We start from the raw sequence: 13,321 nt of genomic DNA on the forward strand, positions 1-13,321 counted from the left end.
GGAATGTTTAAAGGAGTTCAGGTGTGGGACAAATCAACTCATTGTGATATTAATGTTAGGAGGGATCTGGGAGACCCATTAGAAATTTGGGTGGCTAAGGCAGGTGTTCTACTGCAGAGCTGGGGGAAAGACAGGGGATTGAACTCAAAGAATGAAGAGGGTGATTAGCTTACCTCTTCCCTGGCCACAGTGGTCTGTGGAATTGCATGGAGGGCATGTTGAAGTTGGATGTTCAGATAGTACTAAGAATTGGAGGAGTAAGGTTAGAAAACCTAGATGATGAGAGATGCCATAGATTATCTGTGACATAACTGGGGATGAGACAGGAGAATTGGATCTGAAGGAGCACAGGGAATGGTAAAAATCTGAAGTCAGCCTACCTTCTTCCCTGTCAGGTATTGTCAGAATCTTAAACAGTTTCATTAATAGAAAACTCTGAGCCAGATATTGTGGTAAAAACTGATATCAGAGAAGCAGAGAAAGCTGCAGCCAATCTCACCTAGCAAACACCTCAGCCATTCCTGGAATCCTCTGCTTCTTCACCCAAAAACCCTCAACCAAAAAGAGCCTTTAGTTCCTGTCTCTATATGCCTTATACATCTTTCTTCATGTTGCCATATCAATTATTGAGATTAAAGAAATGTGTGCTTCCCAAGCAAAGTCATGAGATCTTAGGTGCTGGGATTAAAGTTGTGTGCCACCAGTGTCTGGCTTTTTTTCTCCACTACACTGAGTCAATGTCATGTAGTTCAGGTTGCCCTTGAACTCACAGAGATGCTGACAGATCTCTGCCTCCAGAGTGCTTGTTAAAGTTTTATGCTACCACTTCCTGACCACTATGTCTGATCTAGAGGTTGGCTCTGTTCTCTGATCCTCAGGTGAGTTTGATTAGGGTGCACAATCTATCACATTTCCCACTTTTGTCTAAAATAATAGGAGATGATTATAACTCGTATAAGAAAAAGTAAATACAATATGTACAACAATTATATAATATATATATATATATATATATATATATATATAGAGAGAGAGAGAGAGAGAGAGTCAAGAATTACATTAGCAATGACCAGTCCATTAACATTTTACATATTCAGAGAAAATATTCATTATTTATCCTATTTTGGTGAGTTCAAAATATTGTACCTAAGCCACATCCTATCCTAACTTGTATTACCAAGCAAATATTATCTTTTGATGTATTTCAAACTTACATACTTTACAACTCTTTAGTGAGTTTCTTTTCTGAATTAGTTAGCAAAAACCTATAACTATAACTATCTAGTCTTAAACTCCCTCAGAGAACCAAGAAGGAAATAATATTACCTAAAGTTAGCAGGAAGTACAAGCATGCAGCATCTAAAAAATGTGAAAAATGATATAAACAGGTGATTGCCTGGACACTCGCCCAAGGTTTCTCCACCACATTGGGGCATCCATCTTCAGCCTACAGGCCTAGTATATTTGGCAGACTTATCTGTAACTCAGGATTTTCAAAAGGGCCTTCCTACCTTGTCCTGGCAAGGTTCAAATGTAACTTTTTTGTGCCCTGCTTGTTCATTTGGACATTATAATGGTTAGCAGTTGAAGCAAGGGCACTTTCTTGCCCAGTGGCTAACTTTTTGCTACAAAGAAAGTAAACTCCTTAAAAGTTTCTCCCAGGTCCCTCATCTTCTCTAAAGTACATTGGTACTGTCAGGAGCAGACATGTCTCATAGACATAAAAAGTGTCTATGTTACTAAAACATCTCAAATGTCACTCACATTCTACAGATCTCTGAAGTGTTAGATGACCTGTCTATCTAAGATATATTTCTCTTTGATGTGAAAACATACCTACAAGTTCAGTTGTAATAGATGACTAGCTACTAACTAGCAAATTGTATATCATAATTGGTTGGAAATAAAAAAATTTCAAGGATTGGCAATTTGCATTATATTGTTAAATGAATTGTATAGATGCAAAACCTTGAACAAGATTAGAATTGTATGTACAGTATGTTCCAACAAAATTAATCTCAAATTTGTATTAATATACAAAATTTGTATACAATATACAAAAATCAAATCCAATGTAAAATATTTAAAACTAGTAGTTGCTTTTTAAAAGTAGATTCAGTTATCTACCCATTTATACTATTATTTCTATATCTCTCTTCATTTAGAGAGGATTCAGTAAACTACCTCTAATCTATATCTTCTTTTTATCTTTTTCAGAGCAAATTCAATAATCTACACTTTTATCTTATTTTTAAAATTTTTAGAATTGATTCAATATCTTTTTAAAAATTTTATAATTTAATTTAATTTTACATATCAGCCTTGGATTCCCTTGTCCCCCTTCTGCCTTCCTCCCAGCCCATCCCCCATTCCCATCTCTTCCAGGGCAAAAACTCCCCCTAGTATTGAGATCAACCTGGTAGATTCAGTCCAGGCAGGTCCAGTCCCCTCCTCCCAGGCTGAGCCATGTGTTCCTGTACAAGTCCCAGGTTTCAAACAGCCAACTCATGCCCTGAGTACAGGACCCAGTTCCACTGCCTGGATGCCTCCCAAACAGTTCAAGCTAATCAACTGTCTCACTTATTCAGAGGGCCTGATGCAGTTGGGGGCTCCTCAGCTAGTGGTTCATAGTTCATGCGTTTTCATTTGTTTGGCTATTTGTCCCTGTGCTTTATCCAACTTTGGTCTCAACAGTTCTTGCTCATACAAGCCCTCCTCTTTCTTGCCAATTGGGCTCCTGGAGCTCCAGCTGGGGCCTGGCGGTTCCCTCAGTCATTGGATGGGGTTTCTAACATGACAATTAAGGGAGCGGGAGATCCCAGCTGGATCAAGAACAGAGAGGGAGAACAAAGAATAAGAGAATAAATGAAGACCACATGAGAATAGGAAGAAGCAAAGTGCTAGAGAGTCCCACAGAAATCTAGAAAGATACCCCCACAATAGACTACTGGCAATGGTCGAGAGACAGCCCAAACTGACCTAACCTTGTGATAGGATGGCCAAACACCCTAATTGTCATGCTAGATTCGATATCTTATCATTTCTATATAATATGTTTCTATATTATATCCAATTTAATTCTTTTAGAAAGAGCTTCACTATTTTTAACCAACCCCTAAACAGAAAAACATCCATAATCCATATTTTTGGAAAGTGTCATTGTTTTCTAGGCTACTTCCTACTGATTGAGAGCACTGGTAGTCTTATGGGGACATAAAGAAAATTTAGGAATATGGTCGAATCCTGATTGGAGTAGTCTGTGAGTCTGCATTATCTTAATTAGCCATCTCAATATTATCTGGAGCAGTTTTCAGACCAAAGCCAATCTTTGGGTGGTGTTTGTCAGCTTGGTGGCATTACCATGTCCTGATGGATACATCATTGTGGGGCCCTATCATGTTTTTGGAGACTTCAAAGTTGCTTTTGGGCATGGCATGGTCCACTGAAGAAAACTGATAGAGACTAAAACCCAAAATCATGCATAGGAAGCTAGATGAAGCCTTTTTTATAGAATTAGTTATTAATTTATATGGCCATTAATATCATGAAAAAATTTAATATATATGCATATATATACTAATCTTATAAATTTTAATATAAAATTCATATTTTAAGAAAAGTTTTAAAGAGTCAAAACAAAACCAAAGGATCATGAGATTAATAGCAATAGAATATTCCCTTAATTTTGTTTTTTTTTCTGTCCCATATCAGGTGGCTCTTCTGACATGATAGAGAGATTTTACATTTTCATTTAACAAACATGTTTGACTTTAGAGAAGAAGAGAAGCACATACCAATTCCAAAACCAGCTTTGATTTTTAATTGAACTGTGACTACATGAAGACCAATAGTGCTATGTGTCTATAGAGAACAGCAGCAACAGACATTTAGGAAGACTAATGGAATTTTCTCCTATTAGATATGTGATATACCAATAAGCCAATTTACTCTTTTTCTTGAGAATTTTTTGGATGGTTTATCCTTTTTCTTCAGATGTCTCATTTGTACAGTGTTGTTCAGATTCCTTAGCCTTCATTCTTCTGAAAGACAAAAACAAAACCCTGTCCTAATCCTAACATTGGGGAGTTTCCCTTTTCTAATATTTATCAAATTTGATTTATGGTTTCTCCTTAAACTTTTCTTTTGTTTTCTAAAGATGTAATTTTTATTCTCTTTTCTATGGCTATTCTATCACTCCAAGCAGTGTGGATTTTTAAAATAGGCATTAGGTTCTTTAATTGCTCTAGGAAGGAGTTTACTACAGGATTACAGGAAAGTATTCAATGGAATTTGACATGGGGGCCTTCAAGATACCCCTCAGGGAGTTTCATAATGGCAAAGGCAAGGAATTACCTTGCCTGTCCCTTGTTGATCTACATGCATTTGTTCAATGTCTGCCTCTGCCACACTTTCTGCATAATCCAGAAGGGAGGGGTGTTTTGTTGGGATTATTCCTTGAAAAAACATAATTTCTAGGAATACCCTGTTTACAGTCTCATTTTAGGTGACCTTGTTTACCCCAATTAAAACATTTGGCATTACTATTTTCTTCAAACCTCTAGAAATCACCTCTCCTACTACACATCATTATGATCATGAGTTTTAATATATATTGTATCTCAGTTCCATTCCTCGAACGGTGCTGATCTTGCCTTTAATAGCCTAATTACCCTTTTGTATTGTGCATTAGCATTTTCAAAAGCCAGAGATTCAATTATTATCTCTCTAGCTTCTGAATTTGGTATCATTCTTTTTACTGCTGAAGTGAGTCTTTTTAAGAAATCAGTTGTGGTATTGTATTCCCCCAAATATTGTGCATGCTAATAAACTTATCTGGGGTCAGAGACAGAGAAGCCACAATATTAAACATAAAGGATAGGCAGTGGTAGCACACGCCTTTAATCCTAGCATTCCAGAGGCAGAAATCCATGTGTTCAAGGATACTGACAGGCATGGTGACTCATCACTCATTTAGTCCCATAAATCAAGGCTTTTGTCCCAGGGAGTGGTGGTAGAAAGCAGAAAGGTATACAAGGAGTGAATACCAGGAACTAGCGGCATTTGGCTGGTTAAGCATTTGGCTGGTTATGCATTCAGGCTTTTGAGCAGCAGTTCAGCTGAGACCCATTCTGGATGAGGACTCAGAGGCCTCCAGTCTGAGGAAACAAGACCAGCTGAGGATCTGGCGAGGTGAGGTAGCTGTGGCTTGTTCTGTCTCTCTGATCTAACAGCATTGACCCTAATAACTGGCCTTGGGTTTGATCTTATTAATAAGAACTGCTAAGATTCATGCTACAATCAGTGGATGTTTCTTTTGGGGCCTGTATAGCCTTTACTATGACTCAATTTTCTTTCCTACTACTTTAGTTCTGTCCCAAGTATTCAAGACTACCATTCAGCATATATCCAGGGTGTGGTCATCATAAAAAGTTTGTCTTGCTATGTCAGCATTATCTCCTTCTCCAAGAAGTTGATCTTGGGAAATCTCCATACCTCTAGACCTACTTCAATGTTTAATGGTCTTAGTCTCATCTTTCCACCACACCCTCTGTTATAATTGGAGTCCAGCCTCTACACTGCTGTAACCAAATCTCTCCAGTCTTGAGGGATAATTTTATTACAAGTTGATCGCGAGTTTAACATCTGCTTCATGAAAGATGAGTTGATGCCTAAGAGAGTGTTGCTTCTAAGAATTTCCTCAAACCTAACATTTGCACTGGAGTCAAGTCAGCTCTTACACAACATTGAGGATATCTATCACTGGGTAGTTCCTGTAACGTTACTACATAGAATAAGGTTAGCTATATGAAAGACTTAGGCTGTTTCTCTGTAACCTTATAATGCAATGTTAAGTTTGGTTCTCCATTAAATTCTTCTGTCTGGGTCTGAATATTTCTGTGATCTGTTTTAATAAGATTTTCTAAAACTTATATCTTGGCACTCATATTAACCAACTTTATTAATAACAAAAAAAGAAAAGAAATGATCAAAAATAATATTTATAATTGATGTTATATAAATCCCATCAGCATTAATTATACGTTCATTTAATTGGTCCATTTTCAGATTATCAGTTGTATTATCAAACAGAGTCCAAAATCTCTCCATTGTAAAATCTCTTCCAATTTTTTTCATTTGAGAAAAAACTTCAATTAAGTAATTCTTCTTTGAAAATCCCAATTGACTCACCAAATCTGTTGACAATGACATTCAGATGACAGTGTGTCCCCTGGGGAGGCAGCCCAGAGAAAGCATTAACCCACCCAGCGAGAAAAGGACAAAAGATCTAACTGTTTTCATGGGGGAAGTTTTCCAAAGTGGCTAACTCCTGTGTTTTTAGAGCCCAAGGACCTGTGGAGTTTGTTGCACAGAGGCTGCAAAAAAAGCTCAGCCAGTGGGTTAGGGCATGCAGCCCTCATAGTATAGAGGCTCTGGCTATGTGCAGCTGAGGCCTGAACAGGGAACTGCAAGGCCACAGGACAGAGGTGTGTGTCACCAATGTCTGGCTCTGTTTCTCTTCTAGACTGAGTCAATCCCATGTAGTTCATGGTGGCCTTGAACTCATGGAGATGCAGACAAATCTCTGATAGTATTAAAGTTGTGTGCCACCACTGCCTGACCTCTATGTCTAATCTAGTGGCTGGCTCTGCCCTCTGATCTTCATGTAAGATTTATTAGTGTGCACAATATATCACCACTGGTAGAAGTAACAAAAATTCATTTTTAATAAAAACAATATTAAGGAGCACCAAAAACAAGAAAATTGGATCATTCAAAATAATTTGATCTCTTAACGTTATCATCCAGGAACAGAAAGTTGCCATGAAAGTAGCAACACCAAAGACTATTTTGTCGTTTGTAAAATATTTTCCTTTCTCATTATAAAATTCAATATTCCCCAGGAAGCTTCCTTACACAGCTGTTGCTGTTTTATGGTAGTGCAGTTTCTCGAAAGTCTCCTGTCCAAACATTCAACACATTCTTTTCAGTTATTGCCATGTTTTTTTCCCTTCCCATGAAATAGTAACTCAATTTGTGGTAACATATGTAATAAAACTTTTGAGCCAATAATATCTTTAAGGCTCAGGACAAGGGCAAGAATTCAAACAAAAGTCTTCAGTGTTCCAAAATTCTGCCTTCTTATGACTATAAGGATTAAGCCAGTAGTTGCAATCCACAGTTATAATTCCAGAATATGGGCATCTGAAGAAGAAAAACTGTGAATGCGATGCCCCTCTTAGTTACAGCATGAGCTCATAAATCAAAACAAAATAAAATCTCCCAAAACAACCCCAAGTAATAATTACTGAGATCATTCTTATGGAAGTATCTTATGAAACCATATTATTCTCAGTTACCCACAGGAAACAATATTACATGGTGTAAACATTAACCACTCTCAAATTATTTGTGCACATTGCCTTCATTCCCATTTATCACTGTCTAGAATTAATTCTATAAGTCTCTTTAAACATCTCAGGGCAGGTTGGGTATAGTGGTATGCACACCTTTAATGCCAACAATTAAAAGTTAAAGCTAGGTAGGTGAATCTCTGACCTCTTAGCGCTTAAGGTCAGTCCTACAGGCCAGGGCTCCATTGTGAGACCCTCTCTCAGGAAAAAGCATTGCAGTGCATTTAATAGGTGGGTTGGCACACACCTGTGAACACAGCACTACAGAGATGGAAGCAGGAGAATCAAATGTTGAATGACTTCATCCACTATGAAATAAGTTTGAGAACAGCATCAGTTATATGAGACCCTCATTCTAATATCTTCTCTTCCCTAAAACAAATCCCAGCCTCTATCATTTAGGATGACAGATCAGCCACATTGCAGGCCACTCAATATACAATGGCTGTGTGGGACTCCTACCATCTCTACATGGCCTGTTTCTTTCCTAAACTCTCAATATTTTCTCATTTCCTGTTGCAATTTCTTTCTTCATGTCCCTATTTTCACCTGCCATCTATAGTTCCCATCTCTGCATGTGTTCTCTGAAAGCTTTCAGTTTATCACCCTCATTTTTGTCTTGTCTTCTTTTAGGACACAAAGAGCACCATATTGAAGATCTGTGACTTCCTAGGAAAGAAATTAGAGCCAGATGAGCTGAATATGGTTCTCAAGTACAGCTCCTTTGAAGCCATGAAAGAAAATAACATGTCCAATTTTAGTATCATCTCAGAAGATGTGATTACTAATGGTTTGGTTCTCTTGAGAAAAGGTGAAGAAATTTTAGTGCTTTAAAATATGTCAGAACATGTGTAGCACTTGTCCTTCCACTGAGCCTCTTTGAAAGAGTTGGCAATATTTCAGAAGTCATTGCTTATCACGTCATAGTTTCTCACAGACCTTATAGAAGAATCATTACATGATGATGATCTGGGCATCAGTATCTCTGAAAACATTGATTTGTTCTGGGAAACCATCTTGGGATTGCATATGATCAATCCAATACCCTCAATTGAAAACAAAAAGGTTGATATGTTGCAATGAGGCTGTGTAATACTCCCTGTATCTTAGACCTCAAGTCTAAAGAAAACATTTAGTGAATGGGACCAAAAATGTATCTGGGATGATAGCCAAAGAAATACTTCCATTGATGGCTGGAAAAGATGTTGAACATGTCAAGATTTCTGAACCTTATCAGGCTGAGAGTAGACCCATGTAAAGACTAAGCAAATTATTCTCCTCTGTTGCAACCTGATGGTACTCGCCAACCTAATTTTGGATTGCCTCAGGCTCAGAGCTACTCAGTTTGTTGTGAATTGTCTCTCATGGAATGGAAATATCCAATTTCTCTATATCTGTGCCACCTCTCTATTCTGGGAACACACTGCAGGTATGGTTTTATAGATGTATATTTGAAGAGCAACTTTGCTGGAATGAATCACACCTGATATGTCACCTGTTCTTAATTGGCAAAGTATTGGTGAGATGGGACTTGGGGTTGAATAAAAAATTAGTTAGATGTCAGGACTTAGGGTATGAGTAAAGAACATTAGTATAGACACAGAAAGCAAAGGGTTATGAGTTTAAATTTCTTTCCCAGTAATTTACATTCTTCAGCCTTAACTTTCAGTCTTTCATCACCCTAGAGTGTAATGATCAGCTGCTAGAATATAAGGACATCATGAGTATACATAGAGATATGTAGGTTAATGTGGTTAGCAGATTGGATTTAATCCAATACTGTTGGTATACTCACAAGAGGAAATTGGGATTCAGATTTGAACACACATACATGTCTCCTCAAGAATATAGTCATTTATACACTAAAGATTGAGGTCACTGAGATAACCCACAGCTATTGACAAATAACCTGAGATGCCTGTGTTCCAGACTGTGAAGAAAGAGTTCTCTGCACTACAGTTGAAGCTTTCATGTAAAAAGAGAAGTTGCCCATTCTTGGATTTCTTGTAATAAATCAGAATTAGGCAGAGGTAAAACAGTATGCTTACATAAAAGGTTTAATGAAATGCCAAAAAAATGAATTGGCTTGTTTAATAGGCAAAGTCTATGGAAACTAACATGCAAAAGATTTGTCAGAAACACACTGGAGCAGATGCAATAGAATTTAGTACACAATTCCATGAGGCCAACTCTCATTTCCACTTCTCCACATACATGCATCCAGAATGAGACTATAATAGGATTTAAGTCTCATAAAAACATATTATTTTTCATATATCAAATATATATGATATATGAAATATATATATATTAGTTCTGTAAAAAAATGTTCTGACTCTGTAAGTCATTTATAATTTAATTATCCTAGTTATTGTATATCTGATTCTTTTCCTTTTAAAGATAACATTTACTCTGGGGAATTATTTCCTTGTACTCCCACTCATTACAAGCCATGAGATACACTGGAAATCAGGACATCAAAGGGAAAGCTCAACTTCATTACTCATCCCACCCTGATGCACTACTTCTTTATAGAGAATTCTGAGTTGGATATGATAGGAAGCAATTTTGAAATAAGAAGCATGAGGATAATGTTGACCTTTTCAATTCATAAATCAGATTGGTTCCATTTTTTTAATCTTGCGGGTCTGATCAGATCAAAGTTAATTCTAAAATTAATTTCATTACTTACTACTAGATAAATAACTCCCTAAATCACAGTGGATGAAAAGCTGTGTTAAGTGATACTGGCTTTAAATGGGAGGAATTCTCTAGATCTATTTTCACTGTCCTTTAGTTGCACTTCTCAGGATACAAGAAAAATGCATTTCATTTTCCTGCCTCTAGAGAGCTACTCTAAAGAGCTACTCTTTACCTGGGAGATTCAATTATCTTTCTAGGTAGGAATAACCTCCTTATAAGCTTCAAACAATTATTTTCTAAAACCCTTTTTGTCATTATGATTGCCTATTAAGATACTGCAGGAAATGCAGACCAGAGACATGGTCATTCCCATTCACCAACAGTTTAGTTAATATAACTTTTAAAAAGACATTTTCACAATCAAGACATATGGGAGAAAGTGTCTTCTGATAAACTTTAAAGGATTTGGACTCAATCCTTCACAGTGGATATTTCCTAAACAGAGTGTCTCTGTCATTAATCGTTTTCACTGGTGTCCTGAGAAGACATTAATATGAGACACAGAGAGAAGAAGACCTAGAGAGAAGCCCACTATCTGCAGTCCAATAAAAAAGCATGGAAGACTTGACATCAACATTTTGTGAACCTGAAGCATTCATAACTACGACGAAGTTTCTTTCCAACAAGACTTAAGACACCAAGAATTAGTGTTATCTTGTCCCCTGACACAACAGAGATTGAGTAGAGTTTTAGAAAGAATCAATGAAGAGAAATATGTGCTTGTGTGGTGCACCAGATTTTGACATAATTTGACTTAAAACGTTATGTGTGTACCTGAAAAGACGTGCTTCTCTCTTCTGGACTGGTTCAATCCAGTGATCAGCCATATTGAATTTTCTGAGGTTCTGGTAGCATGACATCCATTCTGCCTTTACAGCAGCCAGCAGTACTGTGCAAAATAACAACAAAACATTTTTTAATAATGAATGCAGAATGAAGCTGACAGTAGCAAGGGATACTTACAGGTTCCCATCTTAAGAGATGACACTTTTATAGTCATATCAATTAATAGTATATTTTTTGTATATTGTGTATCAATAATCACCATTTAATTATGAATACTCTGTACATTTTTGTTAACTATACAGCTGGGAATTTAAAGTTAAGTTGTGTGATAGATAATGAATATAGTGTGATAAGGAAAATATGACTTCTATTTTCAGTCTTTTTTGCTTCAAATCCACATCCATCACTGTTATGCTGGGTATCATCCCAAGAACTAATTTTTCCTCATTTGCACAATGGGAACAAGGCTAATACCATACTCACTCATTCATGAATGCTTTCAACAATTCCATACTAAGTAAGTTCTATATGTCTAATATGCTTTGATAAAAGAAGCCTTTGGTGATGCAAGAAATATTATACTTTTCAAATATATTAGATACATATTTCAGGCATCTTTACAAAAAGGAAATTCAACCAAGTGTCATATCTATGAAACAAAACAGCAAGGATGTGGCCTGCAGATTTCTACATGGAGGGAAGATATGAAGTTTTGTCCATAGTGACATAAATTAGGAAACTAAAGAACAAGAAGTGACTCTATGGAAGACATGAGAAATCTAGTGTGAAGGAAAACACAATGTAATGTGAGCAGTTGCACAATTTGACATCTCTAATATCAAAACCAAAGACATACTAGAATGGAGTGATAAAAACCCAGATATGGTAAAAAATGTGTGGTAAAAAGATCATGTACATATTCATACATCAACAAGCACCACACTGACTGAAACCAGAAATCTTGGGATATTCCAGCTGACAGTAGCTAGATCTCCTGCATCTGATGAAAGCATCAAGAAGTTTGGCATGTAGCTCACAACAGTGTGTATCTACAGCTCAAGGGGATCTGAAGCCTCAAACCCCTATAGGCACCTGCATTCATGTGCACCTATACACATATATAATTAAAATTAACATTAAAGGATGTTTTAAAAGTTGCTTGCATGCTTTGCAGACCTTTTATAAGTAAACTGTAAAAGGTAGAAAAAAGAATTGAAGTCTGTTTTGATAACTGAGACAAGAAACTCTGTTGGGTTGGACAGTGTGATGGAAGCAGGTGTAGTGGGAAGCAGGAATAATCTCAACATCTAAAAGCTAGAGCTAGTGTTAAAGCTGTTGATATGGTGGGATAGGAGAAGGGGGGCCATTATTGCCACAGAGGTAGAAGTCTGATGTATATTACTTCAAGGCATAAGATGTGTTCTCCAGAAAGTCACTGGTACTTCATCTTTATTAACTGTGTGGTCGTTGACAAGTTGATGGTAAGAGTGTGTTAAGAAAGAACTGAGAGCAGTGTTGAGATCATCATTAACCCATCTATGTGTCTGTTTAACATTTTCCAGGCACGACTGGGGACTGGAAGAATCACTTTACAGTAGCCCAAGCTGAAGCCTTTGATAAAGTATTTCATGAGAAAATGGCCGGTTTTCCTACAGGGCTTTTTCCATGGGAATAAGTTGTTAACACTTTTAAATCATATTTGGACACAGGGGTTTATTTTACTGTCCTTATACATGTAAATGCCTGGATGCAGTCACAGAATAAATCCTGTTATTGAAATGTGGAGTTATTTTTTTAAGATATTATTAGTAGCAGCAGTGGTAGTGGTGGTAGTGCTCATTGTAGTATGTGTGTGTGTGTGTGTGTGTGTATGTGTGTGTGTGTGTGTGTGTGTGTGTATGTATTTCTGTATTTCTGTGTACAGTGCATTCAAAGGTCAGAAGTATGCAATGGTTCCCATGAAGTTGCAGTTACATGTGCTGTAAGCCTCCTGCCTTGTGTCTTGGAACTGAACTCAGATCCTCTACAAAGGCAGGGCATTTCTCTTGACATCTTAGTCATCTCTCCAGCCATGAAACTTAGAGTCTTGAGTCATCAAATATTTGCTTCTTTTGTAGCCAGGCATGGTGGTGCACGCCTTTAATCCCAGCGCTCTGGAGACAGAGCCAGGTGGATCTCTGTGAGTTCAAGCCCAGCCTGGACTACCAAGTGAGTCCGAGGAAAGGCAGAAAGCGACACAGAGAAACCTTGTCTTGAAAAACAACAAAACAAATATTTGCTTCTTTTTTTACTAATTTGTTATACTTTACCACTAACTCCAATATGCTTCATGGAATTCTATCTTAAAACACCCATTATAATATTTTAAACATAAAGAAACCCTACAAGAAACTTTAAGAAATTTTTGCTCTGTGACACTG

The 13,321-nt window shown here is 37.1% G+C and overlaps 1 protein-coding gene across 4 annotated transcripts in view; it reads left to right on the plus strand.

Annotated features, from left to right (window-relative positions):
• Window positions 1-12,680, plus strand: part of LOC102911574 (sulfotransferase 2A1-like) — a 38,268-nt gene extending 25,588 nt beyond the window's left edge. For 3 of the 4 annotated variants that reach the window (XM_076571855.1, XM_076571860.1, XM_042262718.2), the window contains 3 exons: window positions 8,046-8,223; window positions 11,279-11,418; window positions 12,464-12,680. In XM_076571855.1, the coding sequence (XP_076427970.1) occupies window positions 8,046-8,223; window positions 11,279-11,394 (294 nt within the window). In that variant the 3' untranslated portion in view covers window positions 11,395-11,418; window positions 12,464-12,680. The remainder of the gene's footprint in view (window positions 1-8,045; window positions 8,224-11,278; window positions 11,419-12,463) is intronic. The other variant, XM_006997178.3, reaches the window with a different exon arrangement.
• The last annotated feature ends 641 nt before the right edge of the window (window positions 12,681-13,321 follow it).

The sequence above is a fragment of the Peromyscus maniculatus genome, chromosome 1, assembly GCF_049852395.1.
Source record: "Peromyscus maniculatus bairdii isolate BWxNUB_F1_BW_parent chromosome 1, HU_Pman_BW_mat_3.1, whole genome shotgun sequence".
In the NCBI taxonomy this organism is placed as follows: domain Eukaryota; kingdom Metazoa; phylum Chordata; class Mammalia; order Rodentia; family Cricetidae; genus Peromyscus; species Peromyscus maniculatus.